The sequence below is a fragment of the Pelobates fuscus genome, chromosome 6 (genome assembly GCF_036172605.1).
Source record: "Pelobates fuscus isolate aPelFus1 chromosome 6, aPelFus1.pri, whole genome shotgun sequence".
NCBI classification, from domain to species: Eukaryota; Metazoa; Chordata; class Amphibia; order Anura; family Pelobatidae; genus Pelobates; species Pelobates fuscus.
This window is the reverse complement of record NC_086322.1, coordinates 249,420,704-249,448,264: the sequence shown is the minus strand read 5'-3', so window position 1 is coordinate 249,448,264 and position 27,561 is coordinate 249,420,704. Positions and strand designations below refer to the sequence as shown.

The window sequence follows — 27,561 nt, the reverse complement described above, 5'->3', positions numbered from 1 at the left end:
ACGATAAAGGGTATGAAAGTAAATTTTAATGCAGCAACATCAGGCAAAAAGTATTGTAGTGTAGAGCTGGCCTCTCACAGACTATTTCCGCTGGTAATCCAAGTGAGGCTCAGGAACAAGTATTAAAATCCAAGAGAATAGTATCCACAGTAAATAGAGTAATTCAAGAATATCCCATCACCTTTCCCAATGACTGGATGACACACAGCATCAGGAGCAGAACTGAACTTTTATTCCACACATCCTTCTTTTAAGCATTCACTCACAGTGAGCAATTACTTACCAGTTACCTCCCACACATCTCCTCCCCTCAGTATGACACATAATCCACTTATACAGTATATAGTTTTACCCGGTTTTCAGATGTACCCCAAATATGCTAGATACAATTATATGTTCTATATCCCCTGGTAGCCTTGATCTGGGTGAGCAACATATTGAAAAATCACCCAGATCGGACCAGGGGTTCGGGAGTTAGGTGGAAGTAGTTATTTGACCGACCGCACACGAGGCAGTAGCCGAAAACACTTCCATGTGTTTTGGCCTTGCGGTCGGTCTTTGTTCAGGAGATAAAAAGCATGAAAATCATTGCCATCCAGGGCTGAGCTGGGGTTCGTATGAAACTCCTTATTCAGAAGATTCATTCAACCGAATGATGGGCTGGCTGGCTGTTCTGTTCGGTAGTTACGGAGCTCTGGAGGTCTCAGCGGTGTTCGGATAATCGAGTGTCCGATTTGGGTTCCACACACTCGATGACCAAACACCACTGAGCGTTCGTATGCAAGAACAGCGGCCACCCAGAAAACCCACACAAGTATTTAGTCAATTGCCAATTAGCCTGTGGTTACAATGAATTAAGGGGTCAACGAGGAGCACACTTCTCCCTGGGGTGGTCTGATTGTTCAGTATTTTCATTCGTATGGTGAACGGAGTGATTTTACCGAGCAATGATGGTTGTCAGGGGCCCGGCGGTCCTGGAGGGCCCGGACTGCTCTGGCAGTCCTGGGCCCCACTTTCCCTCTCTGCACACATAGATAGCGAATATCGCAATCTATGTGTGCAGCTGCGGGCCCCCGGCTCCCTGTTACCGCAGAGGGGGCCCAGCACACTGCCTCTACTCTTCTCTTCTTTCTTCTAATAACTCTCGCAAGACCCGGTTACCATGGCAACGCTCCGCAGGTCTCGCAAGAGTTATTGGAAGAGAGGAGTAGAAGCAGTGTGCTGGGCCCCCTCTGCGGTAACAGGGAGCAGGGGGCCCCCATGCCACCGGACCACCAGGGATCATGGAATCCCCCCCCTTCCTGGATACAGGTAAGCAGGGAGGGGGGAGAAACATTTAATTTAATTTAATATAAAATTAAAAAAATGAATGGGAAAATGCCCCCCCCAGTTTGCACATTTACACATTTACACACACACACACTGCATACACTAATACAACACACACTGCATACACTAACACAACACACACTGCATACACTAATACAACACACACTGCATACATTAATACAACACACACACTGCATACACTATCACAACACACACACTGCATTCACTAACACAACACACACTGCATACATTAATACAACACACACACTGCATACACTATCACAACACACACACTGCATACACTAGCACAACACACACTGCATACACTAATACAAGGATAAGGATATGGAATTCTTTGCCTGAAGAGGTGGTTTTGTCAAAGTCATTACAGATGTTTAAACTGCAATTGGATAAATACTTGCAAAAACATAACATACAGGGATATAATTTCTAATTAGTGGGGTAATAGCTGCTTGGTCCAAAGAGACATCTGACTGCTATTTTGGGGTCAAGAAGGAATTTTTTCCTAGTTTGTTGCAAAATTGGAAGCGCTTCAGACTGGGTTTTTTGCCTTCTTTTGGATCAACAGCAAAAGCATATATGAGGAAGGCTGAACTTGATGGACGCAAGTCTCTTTTCAGCTATGTAACTATGTAACAACACACACACTGCATACACTAACACAACACACACTGCATACACTAATACAACACACACACTGCATACACTAACACAACACACACTGCATACAGTAATACAACACACACTCTGCATACACTAATGCAACACACACACTGCATACACTAAATACACACTGTATACACTAATACAACACACACTCTGCATACACTAATACAACACACACTCTGCATACACTAACACAACACACACACTGTATAAACTAACACAACACACACACTGCATAAACTAATACAACACACACTCTGCATAAACTAATACAACACACACACTGCATACACTAATACAACACACACTCTGCATACACTAATACAACACGCACTCTGCACACACTAATATAACACGCACTCTGCATACACTAATACAACACACACACTGCATACACTAACACACACTGCATACACTAATACAATACACACACTGCATACACTAATACAACATACACTCTGCATACACTACACACTAACACACTCACTGCATCCACTACACTGACATACACTCTGCATTCGCTACCCATTAACACACTCTGCATTCACTACACTAACACACACTCTGCATCCGCTACACACTAACACACTCTCTGTATTCACTACACATTACACTAACACACACTCTGCATCCGCTACACACTAACACACTCTCTGCATTCGCTACACATCAACACACACTCTGCATTCACTACACATTTACACACACTCTGCATTCACTGCACTAACACACACACTACATTCATTACACTGACACACTCTGCATTCACTACACACTAACACACCATGCATTCATTACACACTAACACACACTCTGCATTCACTAAACTATGCACACACTCTGGATTCACTATACTGACACACACTCTGCATTCACTACACTAACATACACTCTGCATTAACTGTACACACAGCATCCACTACACAAACATCCTGTATTCACAGTACACACACTACATCCACCACAAATTGAAACACTTTGCATTCACTATACACAGACACTGTGTCTAATACACACACTACATCCACTACAGACACTGCATCCACTAACACATTTCATCTAGTACATGCAAACACTACATCCACTACACAAACAAACACTACATCACTGTACACACACTACATCCACTACTCAAACACACTCTGCGTTCACTATACACACTGCATCCGCTACACAAACACACACTCTGCATTCACTGCACAAACAGTATCTAATACACACAAACACTACATCCATTACACACATTCTAATTCACTTCCACTATACACACCACATTCAGTCCTGCATCATTGTCAGCGGACTAGGTAGGGCATGGGCGGGCCAGGGAGGGAGGGAGAGGGGGGCCCAGACCTTCTGCTTTGTCAGGGGCCCCAGAATTTCTGATGGCGGCCCTCAGTATATTAAAAATCTGTGCAAATATTGCAACAGATAAGACACACAAAATGGCAACAACAAACTGGCATTTTCAGGGACACTTGAAACAACTTTGACTGGAGGATAATAGATTAATCCTAGTGTGAGACTAGGTTACCATTTGAAACGGTTTGGGCTGAATGGGCTCGGTATGCAGAGAAAAGACAAAGCAAAGTCAAAAATAAGTCACAATAGGCAAGAAAGGCAATTCAGTGCAGAGCCAGGACCAGAAAGCAAATGAAAAGCCTTTACCGGATAGTTCAATCAGGAGCAGCAAACAGAAAGTCCTTAGCAGGATATTCCAAACAGACCAGAGGCAGGCAAGGGTTAACGCCTTGTAACTTCATGGGAGTTCAGATCTACACCAAGAGCCCAGGGTGGTCTGGCTTTAAATAGGGGAGAGGAAGGGGAAGCGCCCCACGAGGAGGGGTCTAGATGCCTATTTAAGTAGATGGCCCCCTTTGGAGAGTATGCGTCCACACCCTCTTTGTGGATTTGTCAGATTGCGAGTTCATCATACAGTTCCACATGCTGCCTCCATACATACGGAGAACCACTCAATGGTTCTGACACATTGAGTGGATTGCAGAGGAGCATGCAAACAGCCATCAAGGGACAAGAATGATTACCAGATCAGAGGCGGGCTGGAGGACCGCATGCTGCAATCCACATTGAACCGGCGGATGAGGAGCGAGGTTGTGCCCCTCACTCCCTGAATGTCGTAACCCATGTAGAAAGTACTTTTAATCTAATTTGTGTTTTCCTGCGTGTTTTCAGTCCCATATGCCCCGAGAACTGCTGGCACCTCTGCCACTGCTGCTCCACCACCCCTACCACTAGTCATCAGAGCCACTCTTTAGTTAGGACTTAGATCAGAGTACCAAAGTAATGTCCCCCCTGTGTGTTGTTGGTAGTGTTGGCAGTGCATCTCACACCACTGCAGACATAGCTTTTTTTTACATCTGGCTCAGGAGCTATTCCACTATGAATATGATAAGCCACAGAAATTAGATGAGGAATGTGTGTAGAGGACAAGCAGCCACCCAATGTTTTCTCTGGCAGCAAGTGTGCATTCACACATCTTCTCCTCCTCTGTTAGGGTAGTTATAGCCTGGTTTTTATTTTTTTGTTTTGCTTGTTTGGCTCCCTGATTTGCTCTCTTATTTTTTTTTTTTAATACTGAAATTCTGCCAAGCATTTTTTTTTTAGAAAAAAAAAGTGGGACAGCAGAATTTAGTCCATAGACTCCTCATATTCAGTCCATAGACTAAATTCTGCTGTGCCAATTTTTTTTTGATAAAGTGGTTCAGCAGATGTAATTTTGCTGCTCTCTGAAATTCCAGATAATCCAGAGTAATAGCTATCCTCTCCAAAGCAGGTTATTTAATTTCTTACATAATCACACATTGCTAAATATACAGTAACATTTTTGTGATTTAACCATTTCAGGTAGACGACTCTGCTAACTACATAAATATATCTGCATAAATATCTCAGCATAAGACATATACAGAATTATTAGTCCCAGACTTAATTCCATCCACTCATTACTGCATGACGCAGCTGCATGTGAGATGTAATTGGAACAACAGAAACCACACATCCCTCTTCAGTTTAAAAAAAAAAAAAAATTTCACTTTACAAACACTAATTACAGGCATAATCAGTTCTTATTTGGCATAATAAAATAAATTGACTGTATTTATTACTGTTAAGACCTGCAGTGGTTATGGTACTGCGGTCTTCTATTCCTTTCCCAACAGCTGAGCATAAGTGATTATAGCTGCAGCAGGGAATAGAGGAATTGTGTAGATGAATGCAGCTTCCAAGACGATTCTCCCCAGCAAATAGAATATTCCCCAAACATGAGCCTAGACTTCATGAAGGGTGTAACAGGAATGACGTTTATTGAAAACACACTGGCTTTTATGAGAAATCCTCCTGCAAGAGGACCTCCCACAGCAAACAAAGACATTAGCCAATCATCATACAGTTTTACAGTAATACACGCCTTCCCTCTGCCTGGGAGATATTGAGATAAGTTAAGGAATAAATCAATTATCTCCAGGCAGAGGGCACACAATTTCCCCAAAAGTTGGAACACCCCTTTCCCCACAGGGTATCCCCACAAATTACATATTCCCTAATAGCCCCGATCTGGGGGACAAACATATCCAAATTTCACCCAGATCGGTTGAGGGGTTCTTAAAAAGTATGGAAGTCATGTTTTACCGACCACACACAAGGCTTCTGCCCAAAACAGTTCCACGAATTCAGCGTGTGCGGTCGGTCAATTAAGAAAAAGGTAAAAAACGAACAAAGTACCGAATGGATCCTCCTGGCTCATAGGAGCGATTGCTCCCCTTGTCCTTACGAACCAAACTACTGAATGGCGCTCTTCTGGCTGTTCGGTAAGAGAAGCAGGCGTTCGGTAGTTTCAGCGGTGGTTCGTGAGGTCGAGTGTCCGATTTTAGTTCCAGACACTCGACGACCAAGTCCCGCTGACTCCCCTCGTGCGAACAAGATGGCCACCGTTTTCTATTCCATGTGGCGTTCGGCTGTACGAACAGCGGCCGCCCAGGGAGCACTTAATAGTCGGTTATTTTGAACTTAATGAGCCAGGAGGGTGGTCGGTGTTCAGTAGTTTCAAACTACTGAACCAATATTCAATATCCATGCAGTAAAAGGAGGAAACAAACCGAATAAAGAAGAAAATGTTAAACAAAAGTCCATTTTCTTCACAATACTCCCCCTTAGTTCCATGGGTCGGCATACCCACCTAGACCCTGCTGGGTTGGCTAGGGGATGTCCGGGTAGTATCATTAAACATCCAAGTCGGTTTGGTGGGAAAGTCCATCCGCATTGCCATTCTACTTGCCCGGGCGGTACTGCAGTGTAAAATTGTAGGGCTGCAACGCTAAACTCCAGCGCAGCAACCGGGGATTGTCTCCAGAGACTCGGTTGAGCCAAATGAGGGGATTGTGGTCAGTAAGAAGGGTAAAAGCACGGTCATAAAGGTACAGTTGGAGTTTCTTTAAGGCCCATTCTTTTTCCACGGTGGCATAGCTGACCTCCCGAGGTAGTAACTTACGGCTGAGATATGCCATCTTCCCCCACTTGGCTCAGCACGGCTACCAGCCCAAACATGGAGGCATCTGTATGGACGAGAAATGCCTTATTAGGGTCTGGGGCCGCCAATACTGGAGCTTCACTCAAAGCCGTTTTAAGTCTCTTGAACGCTGTTGCACACTCCGGGGACCATGTTACCTGCTTGGGTAGGGACTTTTTGGTCAGATCGGTGAGGGGTTTCGCTAGGGTGCTATACTCAGGGACAAACTTTCTATAATACCCTGCTGTGCCCAGTAAGCCCAATACCTGCGTCTTGGTGCGGGGCTGGGGCCAATTGGCTATGGCCTCTACCTTGGCTGTTTGGGTCGCTGTTTACCAGACCCTACTCTATGCCCTAGGTATTGGACCTCTGCCATACCCACATGGCATTTCTCGGGTTTCAGGGTGAGGCCGGCTTCTTGTAACTTCCCAAATACCGAAGCCAAGTGCAACAGGTGTGCCTCCCATGTGCGAAGTCCTGCATTCCTTCCAGAAGTCGGTCCACCATCCTTTGAAACATAGCTGGGGCATTCTTCATCCCAAATGGCATAACCCGAAATTGGTATAGCCCGAATGGGGTGACGAATGGCGACTTAGGGATGGTGGCCGGGTCTAGCGTAATTTACAAATATCCCTTGCACAGGTCCAGGGTAGTTAGGAAGTGCCCGCTGGCCATGCGATCGAGCAATTCGTCGATCCGTGGCATGGGGTAGGCATCAGTGATAATCCGGTCATTCAGTTTCCGGTAATCAATACAGAAACGAGTCGTACCGTCTCGCTTCGGTACTAAAACCACCGGAGACGCCCAGGGACTTTGGGAAGCCTCAATAACCCCTAATTCTAGCATTTCCTGGATTTCCTTCCACATGCTAGTTCGTACTGCTGCCGGGATACGGTACGGCTGTTGTCTCAAGGGGGTCTCCCCCTGCATCTCCACCCGGTGCACTGCGGCGGAGGTGTACCCAGGTAGAACTGAGAACAGCCCACTGTATTCCTACAGCAGGTGTTTAGCGTCTGCCTGCTGAGTGGGGTCTAGTTTCTCCCCCAACCCGACCTGTTCTAAGGTACCTTGATTAGCTGCCAGCAGGTCGGGTAAGGGGAGTCCTTCACTATCATCCGTGGACGGGGCACACATAGCGGCCACGTCCTCGGAGCACTCGAAGTACGGTTTCAACATGTTCACATGAAAAGCTCGTCTGATCCTTTCATCTGAACATTTGGCTACAATATAGGTGGTGTCGCTAATTCGTTCCCTTCCTCTCCTGTGTTGCCCTCCCAGTGCTCCCGTATGAGGTCCAGGGGTCTCCGGACTTTTCTCCCGTATAGGTATTCGAAGGGGGAGAACCCGGTGGACGCCTGAGGCACTTCCCGGTAGGCAAACAGGAGATGAGGTAGAAATTTCTCCCACTGACCGTAGGACTCTGTGAACGCTGTGAGCATTTGCTTAAGCGTGCCGTTGAATCGCTCACAGAGATCGTTCATCTGGGGGTGGTAGGGGGAGCTAAATAATGGTTTTACCCCGCAGCTCTGCCACAACTGTTGAGTTACAGTTGCCGTAAACTGGGTTCCCTGGTCTGAAAGTATTTCCCGGGGAAACCCTACTCAGGAAAAGATCCTGACTAGAGCCTCTGCTACTGTCTCCACCTCAATGTTGGAGAGCGCCACAGCCTCAGGGTACCTGGTGGCGTAGTCCACCACCATGAGGATGTAGCGCTTACCGGAGGAGCTGGGTTTGCTGAGAGGCCCTATCAGGTCTACTGCTACTCTGTAGAATGGTTCCTCTATTATAGGTAAGGATTGTAACTTGGCCTTAGGGTGATCCCCCCTTTTCCCTATCATTTGACATGTGTCACATGTCCTGCAGTAGGTCTGCAAATCTTTTGATATTCCTGGCCAGAAGAACATCTGGGTAAGGCGGTCCTTAGTTTTCTTGATACCCAGATGCCCTGCTAGCGGGATATCATGGCTGAGCCTTAGAAGCTCTGCCCTGTATTTACGAGGTACTACCAACTATCTTTTTATAACTTGTGCTGCCCCCTTTCCCACTCCCCCTGTGACCCTATGTCGCAGCCCCTTGTCCCAGTGGAAGCTCTTGTGGGCATTACCTTCCTTAGGGGTACCTACTGCCTTCCTGTAACCTGCTAAGGTGAGATCTGACTGCTAGGCTTGGCCAAAGTCTTGGGGAGTGCCCCAGAAGGGGATAGGGTTAGGGCATGCTACGGGGATTTCAGTTCCTACCTGTGGTTAGTCGGAGTGTGTCGGTCCAGCTCAGCGGGCTTGCGCCCTGGTAGTCACGGGGCAGGCTCCAGCGGGATCGGAGTGAATCAGCTGCGAAGTTAGGCACCCCAAGTTATTCCCCAACAAAACTTCCGCAGGTAGTCCAGACATAATGCCCACCTCCATCTGCTTGGCTCCACTGCCCCAATTTAACTGTACTCGGGCTGTGGGTAACTTGTGGATGGCGCCTCCTGCCACTCTTACTGCAACAGTCTTGTTGGTGCGCGCCTTTGCAGATATGGTGTGAGGCTGCACCAAAATAAGGGTGGCCTCAGAGTCTCGTAGTGCCTCCGCCTCTTTCCCATCTATGGTGACCCATTGTCTGTGGTGCACCCAGTTGTCCCCCTCTGCTTGGGCTAGGTTCACCTCATGTAGCTCCAGCTCCAGCTTTTCAAACGTGGCCGTGACCACTGCACCTCAGCACTTTTATCATCATCATTTTGCACTTTGAACTTGCACTCTGCCCAGGCGGGGAAGACCGCGGGCATCACTGCTTATATTTGCATAAACCACCTATTTTTCCACTTGGTGGCCATCTTGATTGACAGCACCACTGTGGGCGGAGCCAATCCCTGTTACCAGGAGGAGGGGCTTGGTATCCCCTTATTTGCTGCCGCGCGCTGCGCATGAACAATAGCTCCAGCTCCAGCTTTTCAAACGTGGCCGTGACCACTGCACCTCAGCACTTTTATCATCATCATTTTGCACTTTGAACTTGCACTCTGCCCAGGCGGGGAAGACCGCGGGCATCACTGCTTATATTTGCATAAACCACCTATTTTTCCGCTTGGTGGCCATCTTGATTGACAGCACCACTGTGGGCGGAGCCAATCCCTGTTACCAGGAGGAGGGGCTTGGTATCCCCTTATTTGCTGCCGCGCGCTGCGCAGAGCGCAGCGGGCGCAGGCGGCACTCCGGCGGCGCGCCGGAGGCGCGCCAGAGGGAAGCCCGTCTGTGCCCGTCCGTGCCCCGGACGGGCGGGATGGGCGGACCAACGACAATTTAATTACCTCTTATTTGTTTTTATTAATTTTCCCCCCTATTTTTATTTTCTTATTGTTTATCTATTTATTTTTTAATGCTGTTATTTTTATTTTTATTTTGGTAATTTTAGCCTGTCTTCAACTGTAAGTGTTACTCTTCGCATTTTTTGCTATTGATCATTTTTGCTAAAAGTTAAGATCGCATATTTTTGACAATTGGTAATCCTGGTCGTTATCTGTTATTGTTATATATAATCTGCAGATTGTGCATCAGTTGTTGAAGCTTTGTAGCAACATGAGTAACTTGAATTACTCTGCCTCTGATTTGAAGGCTCTAAATACTAATGGCCCAATAGATATTCGTACTGCCCTCAAATTAAAGAAAAATAAAATATTATCTCACTATGGAAGCTCCCAGATTAAAACTATTCTTAATTTGGCTAGCAACCTTAGCAAGACTAATAATACTCTAAAGAGTAATCATGTCTTTTAAGGGTGCTCTATTGAATGCCCGCTCAGCAATTAAGAACGCTGAGGCCATCAATATTGTAATTAAGGATAACAACCTTGATTTTTTGTTTTTAACAGAAACATGGTTTTCTCCCTCAACCCCACCCCGTCTTGATGAACTGGCCCCCCCTGGATATCACATACTTATGTGTAATCGGGCCACAAGAAGAGGCGGGGGGATTGCGATTATTTTTAAAAAACATCTTAAAATCAGTGAAATTGAGATGGAGGTGACATCCTTCACCACATTTGAATATCTCTCTCTCCTATGGCAGCGCACTGAGAGGGAAACGGCAGGTCTAGCTCTTATTTATCATCCGCCTAATACTAGTACCCCCGTCTTTATGGAGGAGATATCTGAACTGCTAACTACTATAAGTCTTAAGTTTACCTCCTCCATTATTTTGGGAGACTTTAACTTATGGGCTGATTCTCCTATGGACTCTCATGCCCAGAGTTTAATACTCTATGCTAAAACCATAGGGTATAACCAAGCAGTATCCGGCCCTACACATAGAACCGGACATACACTAGATTGGATTTTCCACAATAGGTTGATTTGCTCGACTGCCACTCCTCAACCCACGGCCTGGAGTGATCATAACTTGATCAAGTTTGAGGCAGTAGGTGTTGAAATGAAGAAAATCCCCCACATCCCAAAAAGAAATAATATCTGCTCATGGTCTCGAGATATTTCCAAAGTCACCGGACCTCTTCTTAGCACAACTTTTTCCAGCAAAATGGACCCTATTAAATTTCATGATTCCCACACAGTAGAAGAGAAAATCTTACTGTTTAATTCAGTGATTGTAGAATCAATAGAACTTCTAGCCCCGATGAAAAAAACTTGTCTAGTAAGACAAGTAGATAAAAACCCTCCCTGGTTTAATCAGGTGACCAGGGAGATGAAATTGCGATGTCGAGCAGCTGAAAAACGGTGGAGAAAAGATTACAATACCGACCTTAAATTGGAATATTTAAAATCTTTAAAATTATATAAATCTAGTATTAAAAATACGAAAAAACTATATTTTACAGATAAGATTACAAAAGCGAAAAACTCAGCGGCAGAGCTTTTTCGCACAACAAACCTCTTAGCAAATCCTAACTGTTCGCTTCCTCAAGAAGAAACATCTCAAAAGTTTTGTGAATCCCTTTCTCACTTTTTTAAACAAAAAATTGATCTAATTAGGAGCAACATAGTGGTGGAACCTGATGCAGAAATTCTTACACCCTATGATGGCTCGATGTTCTCGAATTTTAAACCCGTCAGTACATCTGAGATCTTGATCATCCTCAAGTCTCTCAGGGCATCGTCCTCATCGCTGGATCCCTGCACTGCTCAGCTGGTGAAGGATGCCGCTGATGCTTTGGCCCCCTATATTGCAGACATTGTTAGTATGTCATTTGCCACCGGAGTTGTTCCTGGCATTCTGAAGCAGGCTGTGGTTATTCCTCTGCTGAAGACACCAACTGTGCCACGCTCCGAGTTGAGCAACAATCGACCTATTTCCACCTTGCCTTTTTTGGCCAAGATCATCGAGAGAGCGGCGGTATGGCAAATTCAGCCTCACCTGGAATCTAATCACATTCTGGATGACTTCCAATCGGGATTTCGACCTGGTAGAGGGACAGAGACTGCCCTGGTTAAAGTCCACGACGATCTCCTGTGGGCCTTGGACAGAGGGGAGGAAATTGCCCTGGTACTCCTGGATTTATCGGCGGCCTTCGATACCATCGATCATGATAGATTGACAGAGAGGCTACTTACTGTGGCTGGTGTGGATGACAGGGCGCTGGCTTGGGTGACCTCGTTTCTCCACGACAGGGTTCAAAGGGTAAAATTGGGGACATTTTACTCCTCTAACATCTCCCTGACGTGTGGAGTCCCCCAGGGTTCGGCTTTATCTCCAATCCTGTTTAACATCTATATGAGGCCACTGACCCATATCATCCGCCGCCACATGCTTCCCTATCATATCTATGCCGACGATACCCAGTTGTACTTTCGCCTGGCCAAGAAAAAGGAGGATCAAATCAATCTTTCTTCCTGCCTACAGGATATCCAGTCAGGGATGGGAGCCAATTATCTAAAACTTAATGGCTCCAAAACTGAATGCATCATCTTCAGTAACCAGGAGGTGAGTAGTATCTTTCCCTCGTGGCCGGACTCGTTTTCTCCATCTCCGAGTCCTGCCACCAAGGCCAGAGATCTGGGAGTCATTTTCGACTCCAGGTTGACACTGAAGCCCCAGATTAATCAGGTGGTAAGCTCTTGCCACTACCACCTGAAGCTTCTGAGGTCTATTTTTAGATTCATTACCCCCTCCGATCAAATCTCGGTGGTCAACGCCATCATCGGTAGCCGATTGGACTACTGCAATGCTCTGTACCTTGGACTGCCTCAGAACATCATACGCAAGCTACAGTTGATACAGAACGCAGCTGCAAGGCTACTTACGGGTGTGGCCCGCAATGACCATATCACTCCATCATTAAGAGCCTTGCACTGGCTGCCCGTTCGTGAACGGGTTCTGTTTAAAAATGGTTGTTTGGTATATAAGGCAATCCATGGTATGGGACCAGACTATCTGAAGGATAAATTCACATGCTATACTCCCAGTCGATCCTTGAGATCGGCTGATTTAGCCTTATTGAAGATTCCAAATTTTAAAAAGAAAAAGTGCGGAGGGAGAACGAGTGATGTTCAGGGAGCGCAATTTTGGAACTCCCTGCCTCTGACATTAAGACTTGAGAATGATCTACTGAAATTCCGCCGGAGCTTAAAAACAGTTTTATTTGCTCAGGCGTATGGGATGACATGAAATTTTTAACTTGGTTCAAATGCATGTGATTATAATGCTGTGGTTTTGCTGGATATTGTTTTGTCTGTTTTTATTGCTGGTATGCGCATCGAGACCCTATGGGTAATAAGACTGCGTTTTCTTAAGAATTTTTAATAAATAAATAAATAAATAAATAATGTAGTACGGCCCATTGCTCCAAATCTGGGTTGTGCTCTTCCAGCGGTTCATGCTGATAGTGGTGAGCAGCAGCCCTCGGTGGTTGTGGTGGTCGCTCCCAGTTGCTTCTGCTCCGCTGTGGGCAATGTATCTTGTAGTGCCCTGGTTGATTGCACTGGTGACACACCAATTGTGTTTTCCTATTAAAATTAGGTGTCGTGGGTGGTACCGTGTTTGGTCTGGGGTTGGCCACAGGACCTGGCGTTGGAGCGCTGGACCTTACCAGAGGACGGTTTCCATTAGCCTCTCCTTTCCTTCCCTCGTGATGCTCATCTGCCAGCTTGGCCGCTTCCTCGACTGTGGCCGGCTTCCTGTCTCTAACCCAGTCCCTGGTGTCTGCAGGTGTGTGGTCAAAGAATTGTTCTAGCAAGAGGAGTTGCAGCACCTCCTCTAGCGTTGTGGCCTGGCAGCCCTGTATCCAGTTTTGGGCTAAAAGCCCATTCGGTGTAGGAGTCTCGGCCCCCTTTCCGTAATGCCCAAAACTTTTTCCTGTAAGTCTCTGGGGTCACGGCATACCTGGCTAGCAGAATGTTCTTTACCCTGACGTAGTCATGTATGGCTGTGTCAGGAACTGCTCGGTACGCTTCTGCTGCTCGGCCTGTGAGCTTGCTGCTTAAAATCGCTGCCCATTGCTCCGATTCCAGACCCTTCAAAGCGCATTGACGCTCATAATCTTGCAAATATGCGTCAATTTCCATCTCTCCATCCGAAAAACTTTTAAAAGCAGCATAATTAATCTTTCTCCGCTGCCCTCCATTTATAGATCCAGCTAAGGAAGCAGTGTCTCCTTGGTTTAAGCTTGCCTGTTGTGCTCTGCGTTCTGCGCTCACTTGTGCCAGGACTTGCGTCACCATCTCAGGTGTGGGATTTGGCCCATATAGATTTAGCCTCCACATCACCTTTAGTTGGAATTCTGCTTACTCACGGCTGATATTCGCCATGCTGCTGGTTTGGTCGCCCTCCATCAGTTCTGCTATGAGGGTAGCTTACTTTTTGTTGCTTGCCACCTGACCTCGGGCTTCCAGCAGATCCTTTAGCGTAGTCCTTTTCAGTTTCTCTTACTGCTGGGCCATTCACCAGTCGTCTTTATGCGTTCCATTCAATCCCGGCGCTTGCCACCAGTTGTTAAGACCTGCAGTTGTTATGGTACTGCGGTCTTCTATTCCTTTCCCAACAGCTGAGCATAAGTGATTATAGCTGCAGCAGGGAATAGAGGAATAGTGTAGATGAATGCAGCTTCCAAGACGATTCTCCCCAGCAAATAGAATATTCCCCAAAAATGAGCCTAGACTTCATGAAAAGTGTAACAGGAATGAAGTTTATTGAAAACACACTGGCTTTTATGAGAAATCCTCCTGCAAGAGGACCTCCCACAGCAAACAAAGACATTAGCCAATCATCATACAGTTTTACAGTAATACACACCTTCCCTCTGCCTGGGAGATATTGAGATAAGTTAAGGAATAAATCAATTCTCTCCAGGCAGAGGGCACACAATTTCCCCAAAAGTTGGAACACCCCTTTCCTCACAAGGTATCCCCACAAATTACATATTCCCTGATAGCCCCGATCTGGGGGACAAACATATCCAAATTTTCCAACCACACATGAGGCTCCTGTCCAAAACAGTTCCACGAATTCAGTGTGTGCGGTCGGTCAATTAAAAAAAAGGTAAAAAACGAACAAAGTACCGAATGGATCCTCCTGGCTCATAGGAGCGATTGCTCCCCTTGTCCGTATGAACAAAACTACCAAATGGCGCTCTTCTGGCTGTTCGGTAATTAAGAGAAGCAGGCGTTTGGTAGTTTCAGCGGTGGTTCATGAGGTCGAGTGTCCGATTTTAGTTCCAGACACTTGACGACCAAGTCCCGCTGACTCCCCTCGTGCGAACAAGATTTTCTATTCCACGTGGCGTTCGGCTATTCGAACAGCGGCCGCCCAGCGAGCACTTAATAGTCGTTTTTTTAACTTAATGAGCCAGGAGGGTGGTCGGTGTTCGGTAGTTTCAAACTACCGAACCAATATTCAATATCCATGCAGTAAATGGAGGAAACAAACCGAATAAAGAAGAAAATGTTAAACAAAAGTCAATTTTCTTCACAATTACAATTGCACAGCTAAGATTGTACAATACTGAGAAGAAACACCAATTGCTTTGCTTTTCTATTTATGTTCTAACATGGTGTAACAAACTGTGTTCCTAGTCCCGCAATACACCTAAACTTTGTCCCCAAAGACTATATCCCTCACCGCCTTCCTCACGTTCCCGCCATCCCTGCTATCCCTTTGTTCCAGGATTGTGTCGCTGCCTACCGCCCGTCCACACCAGGGTTGGACTGGGACAAAATGGGGTGTAGAATGTGTATTTATAGGGGATATAAATTAGTGTGGGTGCAAGCAGGGGCGTAATGTGTGTGTTTATAGGCAGGGCTCGAGTCCTGCAGGAACACATGGGAACGGCGTTCCTGCACTTTTTCCAAAGCAGGAACGCCGTTCCCACTAGTGTTCCTGCAGGACCTGCCCGGCTCCCTGCACACAGGGGCCACCACACGCTGTGTTCCCTCTCCAGCTCTAACTCTCGCAAGACCCGCGGCTGTCAGAGCGTTGCCACGGGTTTCCATGGCAACGCTCCGCACAGGTGAGTCTCGTGAGAGTTAGAGCTGGAGAGGGAACACAGCGTGTGATGGCTCCTGTGTGCAGCGGCTGCCTCCCTCCACCGGACCACCAGGTGATCTCCCCCCTCCCTAACAAGGTAAGAAGCAGGGAGGGTGGAATAAAATAAAGAAATATACACACATAAAGTAAAAAAAAAATGCTCCCTCCATCATCCAACACAAACACACACACAAACACACACACACACACATTATCCAACACACACACACACACAATCCAACACACATCATCCCCCCACACACACACACAATCCAACACACACACACACACAATCCAACACACACACAATCCAACACACACACATCATCCAACACACACACATCATCCAACACACACACATCATCCAACACACACACACAATCCAACACACACACACACACCATCCAACACACACACACAATCCAACACACACACAATCCAACACCCACACAATGCAACACACACACATCATCCACCACACACACACACACACACACACATCATCCAACACACACACACACACACACACACAATCCAACACACACACACATCATCCAACACACGCACAACATCCAACACACACACACACAACATCCAACAAACACACACACACACAATCCAACACACACACAATTCAACACACACACACACACAATCCAATACACACACACACACATAATCCAACACACACACACACAATCCAACACACACACACATCTTCCAACACACACACATCATCATCCAGCACACACACACACATCATCCAACACACAGACAATCGAACACACACACATCATCCAGCACACACACACACATCATCCAACACACAGACAATCCAACACACACACATCATCCAGCACACACACACCATCCAACACAAACACACAATCCAACACACACACACACACACAATCCAACACACACACACCATCCAGCACACACACACATCATCATCCAGCACACACACACACACACAAATCATCCAGCACACACACAGACAATCCAACACACACACACATCCAGCACACACACACCATCCAACACAAACACACAATCCAACACACACAATCCAACACACACACACCATCCAGCACACACACACAAATCATCCAGCACACACACACAATCCAACACACACATCATCCAAAACACACACATCATCCAGCACACACACACATCATCCAGCACACACACACATCATGCAGCACACACACACATGCATCATCCAGCACACACACACACTTCATCCAGCACACACACACTTCATCCAGCACACACACACACTTCATCCAGCACACACACTGCATTCATTATACACAATCTGCACTTACTACAAACACACTACATTCACCTCATTCATTATACACACATTGCACTCACTACAAACACACTGCATTGACTATACACACTGTACTCACTACACACACTACATTCACTATACACACTCTGCATTCATTATACACACTCTGCACTCACTACACACTACATTCACTATACACACTCTGCATTCACTACAAACACTACATTCATTATACACACTCTGCACTCACTACAAGCACACTACATTCATTATACACACTGCACTCACTACAAACACACTGCACTCACTACAAACACACTACATTCATTATACACACTGCACTCACTACAAACACACAACATTCATTATACACACTCTGCACTCACTACAAACACATTACATTCGCTATACACACTGCACTCACTACACACACTACATTCATTATACACATTCTGCACTCACTACAAACATACTACATTTATTATACACACTGCACTCACTCCAAACACACTTTATTCATTATACACACTCTGCACTTACTACAAACACACTACATTCATTATACACACTACATTCATTATACACACTGCACTCACTACAAACACACTACATTCATTATACACACTGCACTCACTAGAAACACACTGCATTCATTATACACACTCTGCACTCATTACAAGCACACTACATCCATTATACACACTGCACTCACTACAAACACACTACATTCACTATACACACTTTGCACTCACTACAAACACACTACATTCATTATACACACTGCACTCACTACACACACTACATTCATTATACACATTCTGCACTCACTACAAACATACTACATTTATTATACACACTGCACTCTCTTCAAACACACTTCATTCATTATACACACTGCACTCACTACAAACACACGACATTCATTATAGACACTCTGCACTCACTACAAACACATTACATTCGCTATACACACTCGACACTCACTACAAACACACTACATTGACTATACACACTCTGCCATCACTACAAACACACTACATTTATTATACACACTGCACTCACTACAGACACACTACATTCATTATACACACTCTGCACTCACTACAAACACACTACATTCATTATTCATACTCTGCATTCACTACAAGCACACTACATTCATTATACACACTCTGTACTCACTACAAACACACTGCATTCATTATTCATATTTGTTTACTGTGTGTATGTGAGTGTCGGGGGTATAGTGTGTATATAAGTGGGATAGAGTGTGTGTAGTGTGTGTGGTGTGAGTGCAGGGGGTGTAATGTGCATACAGGGATATAGAGTGTGTGTAGTATTTATAGAGGGGTATAGCGTCTGTGCAGTGTGTTTGTGTGTAAGTGCAGGAGGTGTAATGTGCATATAGGGGTATAGAGTGTGTGTAGTATGTTTGTGTGTTAGTACAGGGGGTGCAGTGTGTGTAGTGTGTTTGTGATTTAGTGCAGGGGTGCAGTATGTTTGTGTGTTAGTACAGGGGGTGCAGTGTGTTTGTGTGTTAGTGCAGCAGAGCAGTATGTGTGTGTGTTAGTGCAGGGGGTGCAGTGTGTAGTGTGTTTGTTTGTTAGTGTAGGGGAGCAGTATGTTTGTGTGTTAGCACAAGGGGTGCAGTGTGTGTAGTGTGTTTGTGTGTCAGAGCAAGGGAGCAGTATGTTTGTGTGTTAGTGCAGGGGGTGTAGTGTGTTTGTGTGTGTGTTAGTGCAGTGGATCAGTATGTGTGTGTGTTAGTACAGGGGTATAGTGAGTGTAGTGTGTGTGTGTGTTAGTGCAGGGGAGCAGTATGTTTGTGTGTTAGCGCAGGGGTGCAGTGTGTGTAGTGTGTTTGTGTGTTAGTGCAGGGAAGTAGTATGTTTGTGTGTTCGTGCAGGGGAGCAGTATGTTTGTGTGTTAGTACAGGGGTGCAGTGTTTGTGTGTGTATGTGAGGGTGTGTCTATATAGTGGTTGGGTATGGGCTTAAATTAAAAATTGAATAATTTGTTTTAAAAAAGTAATTAAAAAAATACCATTTACTCCCTTTTATAACTTTGCAGGGGGGATAGGGAGCATGCATATACATGGTGGTCCGGTGTGAGGGGCCACGCCGCACACAGATCCCTGGTGTCCCGGCCAGCAGGTAATTTAGTCTGTACCCCACAGGGTACAGATCATGTCTCTCTCCCTCTCGTGAGCACTGTTTTTTTGCCACAGGTTGCCACAGGTTAAACATCTCTTAAACTTTCCTGCCGGCCTCGGCCCATGGCCATTGCAGCCCACCGAGCTTGGTCTCCGCCATCCTTTCAATCTCTTTGTCCCAGCCCCCTTGCTTGCCCACCTGGGAGCATATAAATTCTACATACTTGCAGGATATATATTCTGTGTACATGCAGTACATACACTCTATATGCATGCAGCATATACATTCTGTATACATGCATCATACATTTTGCATACATGCAGCACATTGATTCAGACAATCCAAATTCTATCTGAAAATGATGTTACTTTCTGAAATTTGTAAGCCCAATTTTCCCTGTGGGAAATGAAGAAGGGTACAGTTAGTCACAAAGGTACGTAACATGTCATCCAGGAATATCACATAGAGACTGGGTAAATATAATCCACCTGGCCAGGGATATCACAGACTGAGGATATACCATCCATCCATCCTGCAATATCATACAGAGACTGGGGGTATGTTATCCATCCAACCAAGGAGAGCATGTCCTAAGTTTTTTTTTGTGATTTTTTTTTTTGCTATTCGTTTCATCCATAGCACCAAAAAAAGATGATTAATGGAAAAATGGATGATTGAGGATAGAGGAGCCGCCACTAAATATTATCAAAGCTCAAATAGAGGGGGAAAAGGGAGGAACAGTAAAAAAAAATCTATATTTTTGAGATGTTTCATATCACACAATCATGACAATTGGTACGATCTCTTGTCTTATGTTGAATTTGCGCATAACAACGCTGCTCATGATTCTTCCCAACATAGTCCTTTTTACATCACTAGTGGTAGACATCCTCTTGTTGTACCCTCACAGTTTCATGAGACTGGTTTACCTGCACTTGATTGCCACCTACACAATCTTCAAGAGAGGTGGAAGCATGTGCAGCGTGCTTTGTCTTTTGCCTCCTCTCGTCATAAGGTCTATGCTGACAAACGCTCTATGGCACCTAATTATGTTGTTGGAGATAAGATCTGGCTTTCCACTCGCAACATCCGATTGAAAGTTCCGACCAGGTTCATCGGCCCATAAGTGATCTCCAGGAAAATGTATCCGGTGTCTTATGCTTTGGCGCTACCTCAGGCCATTGCGTATCCCCAATGTGTTTCATGTATCCCTGCTTAAACCTATGTTGTGCAATCGCTACCCTAGGCGCTCATTCCGTCCTTTGCCTGTGTCAGCTCATGGCCAGGAGAAGTATGAGATCAAGGCGATTGTAGACTCCAGATGGTCGCGGGGTGTGTTGCAGTATTTAATCCATTGGAAGGGTTATGGTCCGGAGGAGCGCCCGTGGGTTCCTGCCCCCGACGTTCATGCTGCTCACTTGCTGCGTGCATTTCTTGCCCGGTTTCCCGATAAGCCGGCCCATTCCTGCCCGGTGGGTGGTTTTTGGGGAGGGGGTACTGTCACACTGGCGCTGCTCCAGTCAGAGGGCAGCATAAGTTACATAGTTACATAGTTACATAGTTACATAGTTAGATAGCTGAAAAGAGACTTGCGTCCATCAAGTTCAGCCTTCCTCACACCTGTTTTTTGCTGTTGATCCAAAAGAGAAAAAAAAAAAAAAAAAAAACCCCAGTTTGAAGCACAATTTTGCAACAAGCTAGGACAAAAAATTCCTTATTGACCCCAGAATGGCAGTCAGATTTATCCTTGAATCAAGCAGTTATTACCCTACATTGAAAGATTATATCCTTGAATATTCTGTCTTTGCAAGTATGCATCTAGTAGCTGTTTGAACATCTGTATGGACTCTGATAAAACCACTTCTTCAGGCAGAGAATTCCACATCCTGATTGTTCTTACAGTAAAAAAAACTTTCCTTTGCCTTAGACGGGCACGTATCGCTACGGCGGTATTCCCACAAACTAAGGGGAATACAGCTAAACACTTACCGGAGGTGACCTCTCCTCTCTCAGCAGCTGGGTCTGTATCATTAAAGACGCCGCCCGCTGCAGCTGTGAATAATTTAAGGGTTTCCTGTTTAACCCTGAAAGTGCCAGATCGCTATACGCTGTATACTTCCCTGGCTATAATCACTAAGCTCTTTTAAGAGCTTGTTCCTGCTTTGCTCTCTGAAGGAAGAGAGGTTCACCCCCTGGAGCCTTATCGTAGATCCAGGGTGGGTAGGAGACGGCGAGACCCCAACCAAGCTGCGGTGGTTCATGGGGTCTGCAGTGCTTATGGTGTCAAGTGGAGCGCTCAGAGCCCTCGGGAAGTTCTAGGAGCATCCATCAATGGAGGTACCCAGTCGGGGTGCCAGGTGATCCGTTACAGTGGTGGCAGCAGTGGGATGGCATCCTAGTGCGAGGAGAAGCAGCTCAGAGACACCGTTTTGTGGAGTTACAAAGTAGGGCAACGCTTGTCCCCGTACAGCATCCCTGGCTACAGCAGTATGGAACCAGCGTGTCCCCGAACAGCGTTCCTATACAAGGAGGAGGAGGACATGGACAAGCGGGATGCAGTCCTGAAAGGCATCTGGTATGAACACAGTAAAGGAGTTTAAGCATGTGTGGGATAGGCATAAGGCTATCCTAATTATAAGATAAGGCCAGGGACTAATGAAAGTATTTAGAAAATTGGGCAGACTAGATGGGCTGAATGGTTCTTATTTGCCGTCACATTCTATGTTTCTATGAAGCCCTGCAGGGCGTACAGCGTCGGTGGGGCGAGAAACTCCCCAACGAGGAGCAGCGATTGCAGACGCGGCTGGCCCTGCAGATGCCCCTCCTGGGAGAGCAGCCCCTGGAGGAGTGGGGGAAGGAGCTCGAGCTCCGGATATGGCAGGAGCTGTGGCTGGAGGATGCCTACAAGGCACTCTGGTGGTATACAGAGCGGCATACCCCTGGACGGCGGAGCACGACAACCCGGAGGGGTATGATTACGATGGTCCTGGCCTGTTGTGAGAGGCTTTCACAGAACCAGAGTTCGGGAGCACTACTAAGACCTGATTTTGTGACATCTACGACTTCAGGGAGGGTATGCAAGATTGGGCTGACCTCAACGAGGTGAGATCAGACATGGTATTTCTAAGACACTGGAGTGGGAGCTGTAGCAGGACTACCGACATCTGCTCCGTTCAATTGAGAATACCCTGCAGGAGAGCAGAGTGGCAGATCCAGGTCTAAAGCCCTTCAGCTGGGAAGACATCATAGACTGGTCCTGGGAGACCCCCAGCTGGCAGGTGGAGATGGGACCGAGGTCTCTCCAACAGCCCTATAGGGAAGCTGGGCGGTCGGCCCAGATCCCCAATGGCAGCTGGAGGTACAGGGAGTATTGACAGTCGGTCCTGCTCCCCAGCGGCAGCATGTTTTGCAGGGAGAGGAGAGCATTGTCCTACCTCCCCAGCGGCAGGTACCTTGCAGGGAGAGGAAAGCATCGTCCCCCTTCCCCAGCAGCAGTGTACCTTGCAGGGAGAGGAGACAACCGGTCTCTCTCCCCAGCGGCAGTGTATTTTGCAGGGAGAGGAGACAGCTGGTCCCTCTCCCCAACCACAGGGTGACAGCACCCCTAACCCCGATGGTGCAGATGGGGCCGCGGTCTCTGCACCAGACCTACAGGGAAGCTCCACGGCAGGTCCCGATCCCCAACCAACCCTGCAGGAATGCCAGGAGGAGAAGGTAAGCGAACCCTCCTCTCCACAGCAGATCTGCAACCAGGTCCTCGGGGTAGTGCTCGCTGACCCCATCTAAGCGGAAGAGCTGGCATCTGGGCAGAGCGCAGTTGGCCTCTGTCCTCCACTATCCTCTTGTCCAGAGTCTGATTCCCTACAGGCTACCCCAGCAGAAGCGCTGGCATCAGGACAGAGCGCCGCTGGCCTCTGACCTTCCTGCCCTTTATTACAGGATTTCAATTGAGGATTGTCCTTTCCTGATGTCCATGACTTACATGAAGCCTGTATGGTGGCACATTTTTTAGCATGGGATGGCTCAAACCACTCAAATAATGTATGGAAGGAAATGGAGATTCAGGATTCTCAGACAGTCAACCTTTATGATTATTTCTGGTTAGATACTAGAAAATGCTTGGATAAGATCACTTCAAACCCAATTGTAAAAAATATGTTGATAGCTATTAATATAAGGAAAAAAATGAACCAATTAAATGCTATAGCAATGTCTTCCTTGCTTGAACTTTTGGAAGTTAATATCTCCGACATTATCTTGGAGAAGTGGAGGAGCTGTGGGATCACAGATTATCAGACATGGTAATAAATGGGAAAATATCACCATTTCAACAGTTACAAACATTATATTCTTTACCTTCAAAAGGATTATTTACATTTCTTAGAATAAAAAATTACCTGTCTACCAAACAGGTAATTGAACAAAACAAAACCACTCAATTCTTAGATACTCAAGAGGGTATCGCATTCTATAGAATTTATGCGATGTTTGGAAAATTTCATTTAAGAAACCCCACTGTTTAAATGGGAATCTGATATAAACAAGACCTTTAGAAATCAAAAACGGAAACAAAGTATAAAGTTAGTGAAGAAAAATATACATTGTATAAAATAGGTGGTATTTGGTTCCAACTAAATTAAACAAAATCAACACTCCGATCAATGTTGTAGATGCGGTAACAGCAGAGGAACCTATTACCACATTTAGTTGGAATGTAGAGAACTAGATAACCTCAAATTAAATTTTACTATACTTTTGGAGAAGGTTTTTGCTCGACCGGTGAACTTGACCCCCCAGCTCCTCCTCCTTCATATTGACCTACCAGAGTGGAACAAACCACTTCTTAAGCTTTTTATTCAACTACTGATGACCTTTAAAATTAGCTTAGCAAAGTATTTGAAACAGTGTGGTAAAACCAGAGTTGTACAATATAAAGAATCAAATCAACTATCTGTTTAGAATGAAGAAAGGTTACTATTTATTATTTAACCAGTTAGACTCCTACTCAAAGATTTGGTCACTTCGGAAATCTTCCCCCTAAGTTAGTTAAGATAATGGAAACTCAGATCTGTTCTCCCTGTGTCCATATGAATGTGGTATGAATGTATGAGATATGTTTAAATAGATATTTGAATAAGATAAGACGGCTATAACTTTGTATAAAATGTTTTACTATCAAATTTGTAATTTCAAATTGTTAATAATTTGAAAAGTCTTTAAAAAATTCAAATAAAGAATTATAAATTTTTAAAAAATATATAAAAATAAAGCCAAAATGGAGAAGCTATATGTGAAAAAAATAAGTACACCTCATGACTTGAAGTAATGGCTTTATATATGACTTTATCAGTCTCTCACATCACTGTAGAGGAATTTTGTCCCACTCTTCTTTACAACATTGCTTCAGTTTATTGAGGCTTACTGGCATTTGTTTATGCACAGCTCAGTTAAGGTCCCACCACAGCATTTCCATCGGGTTAAGGTCTGGACTTTGACTGGGTCATTGCAACACCTTAATTAATTTATTTTTCAGCAATTATGTTGCAGGTTGGCTTGTGTGCTTGGGATTATTGTCCTGTTGCATGACCCAATTTCGGCCAAGCTTTAGCTGTCAGACAGATGGCTTCAGTTTTTTTTTTCTTTATAAATTCTTTATTTATAGATTTGCATTGTTTGGTTTAGTGAAAACGGGGGATACAGAATAAAGAGAGGGAGGTGGGTACATGTTGGGGAAAATACAGTCACATTGATATTAAAAGGAAAAAGCACGGGATGTTGATCACTTGCGCAGACTGCACATTACCTTGGTGCAGTTAGTTTAACCGATGAAGTATACCAAGGGTGCTTGTGAGGTTGAGTGTGAATAGGTGCAGTGTGTGCTCTGTGAGACAGCTGTGCTGCAGTTTCTCCCCTAACATGGAGGTAGAGTACAGGAATCGGTGAGATGGGGTTACATAACACGGGAGTGGGGCAGAGGAATATACTCTTCTGTTACATGTTATTTTCAGATTCCCGGCTTGGGAGGAGGGGTTACTGAGAAGAAATCAAGGTGGAGCAAACCCTTTGTTTGTGTTGGGGTTTGTCGTACAGCGACTGGGAGGTCTTATGTCTCACAATGTTGCTTGTTCTTCTTGTGCCTTGTAAATAAAAAAACAGTGGCTGATTGTAACATGTTGTGTGTTACTGGTGGGGGTGGGGAGGAGGGTTCTGGTTGTCCACCACTGTTGTCTGTGTCTGGTTATTAGTGTCGGTCCCCCGGCTGCACTCTTGTGTAACTGATATTGTCTCCCGCGTGTCCGATCGAGCGGTGCTTATTAAGTCAGATGGTTTTGCTGTTCGGCAGATTGGTGCCTCCGGGAGGTTGTGTTGGTTTGCGTATTCAGTGGGCACTCGCGTATTTGCGTTGTGGGCTTGGCTTGGAGGGGTCTGGGAGCTACAAGGGGGAAGGGGGGGCAGGGGTAGCGCATTCATCACCCCTTCCCCCTCCCTCCCTTACGTATGCGTGGGGGGGAAGGGGAGGGGAGTGCTAGTAGTGCAACATTGCGTCTGACATGAGTGTCGCGTGTTGGGGCAGATGGCTTCTGTTTGACTCTAGAATACTTTGCTATACGGAGGAGTTCATGGTCGACTCAATGACTGCAAGATTCCCAGGTTCTGTGATTGCAGAACAAGCCCAAATCATCACCCTTACAGCACCGTGCTTGACAGTTGGTATGAGGTATTCGTGCTGATATGCTGTTTTTTGTTTTCAAAAAACGTGTAACTGTGCATTACGGCCAAAAAAATCTCCACTTTTGTCTCGTCTGTCAATAGGGCATTGTTCCAGAAGGGGTTTGTTCAGATGCAACTTTGCTGTGTTCTTTCTCCTGGCAACCCTTTCTCCTGGCAACCCTTCCAAACAAACCATACTTGTTTAGTCTTTTTCTAATTGTACTGTCATTAATTTTAAAATTGAACATGCTTACTGAGGCCTGTTGAGTCTGAAATGTCACTCTTTTATCAGCTCAGAGTGTGCACATGTGCTTTATGAGAAACCTTTGATTGAGCAACACATCAGCTGCCATGACCTTAAAAGGGGGGGTTGAAAGCAGCCAATATTTTAAAAAAAATTATTTACAAAAGATAGGAGTAATCCTTTAAGGAGTTAAATGAACACTATAGTCACCTAAATTACTTTAGCTAAATAAAGCATTTTTAGTGTATAGATCATTCCCCTGCAATTTTACTGCTCAATTCACTGTCATTTAGGAGTTAAATCACTTTGTTTCTGTTCATGCAGCCCTAGCCACACCTCCCCTGGCTATGATTGACAGAGCCTGCATGAAAAAAAAAAACTGGTTTCACTTTCAAACAAGAAAATCTTAATTAAACAGAACTTGCAATAAGGAAATCCTAAATAGGGCTCTCTTTACAGGAAGTGTTTATGGAAGGCTGTGCAAGTCACATGCAGGGAGGTGTGACTAGGGTTCATAAACAAAGGGATTTAACTCCTAAATGGCAGAGGATTTAGCAGTGAGGCTGCAGGGGCATGTTCTATACACCAAAACTGCTTCATTAAGCAAAAGTTGTTCAGGTGACTATAGTGTCCCTTTAATTCATTACAAACTCAATACCTATTCACTTAAACACAGAGGAATAAGATAAGTCACTCACCTGCTGTTGTATATCTTCATTATCTAAAAAATCAGAAAACTTCACACTTGGACTCCATGGGTCATTTTGATTGTAAATGGAGCTGCTGTCTTGTTCCTCTTCTTTATGCTTTGTAACTGCAAGCTTGTATCTTGTGAAAAATGAATGAAAACAATGATGTTACATTTGCAATATGAAACTTTAAAGGTAAAGAGTGTAACCCACTACACAGAGCTCAAACATATAGTACTGCACTAGTATAAAAAGGGAAAGCTATATAGTACTTGGAATGCTTGACGTAATGCCTATAGTAGGCTAAAATAGCTCAAAACGTAAAATACCCCATCTTTTCATTTTATCCAGCCTCACTTTTGCAGTATCTGACCATTTTCAGTAGTGAATATCTCTATCTGTTCTTAGTAATGCAGTGTAAGGAATCTCTTTTCCCATTTTCTGCCTTCCCGTGTCAAGTTGTAGCAAAGTATGTTGGC

General features: G+C 45.3%; 1 protein-coding gene across 1 annotated transcript in view; it reads right to left on the bottom strand.

Annotated features, from left to right (window-relative positions):
- AOC3 (amine oxidase copper containing 3) overlaps positions 1-27,561 on the bottom strand; it is an 89,035-nt gene that overhangs the window by 9,646 nt on the left and 51,828 nt on the right. Inside the window, exon 3 of the mRNA XM_063458918.1 lies at positions 27,092-27,221. Coding sequence (XP_063314988.1) covers positions 27,092-27,221 — 130 coding nt within the window. The remainder of the gene's footprint in view (positions 1-27,091; positions 27,222-27,561) is intronic.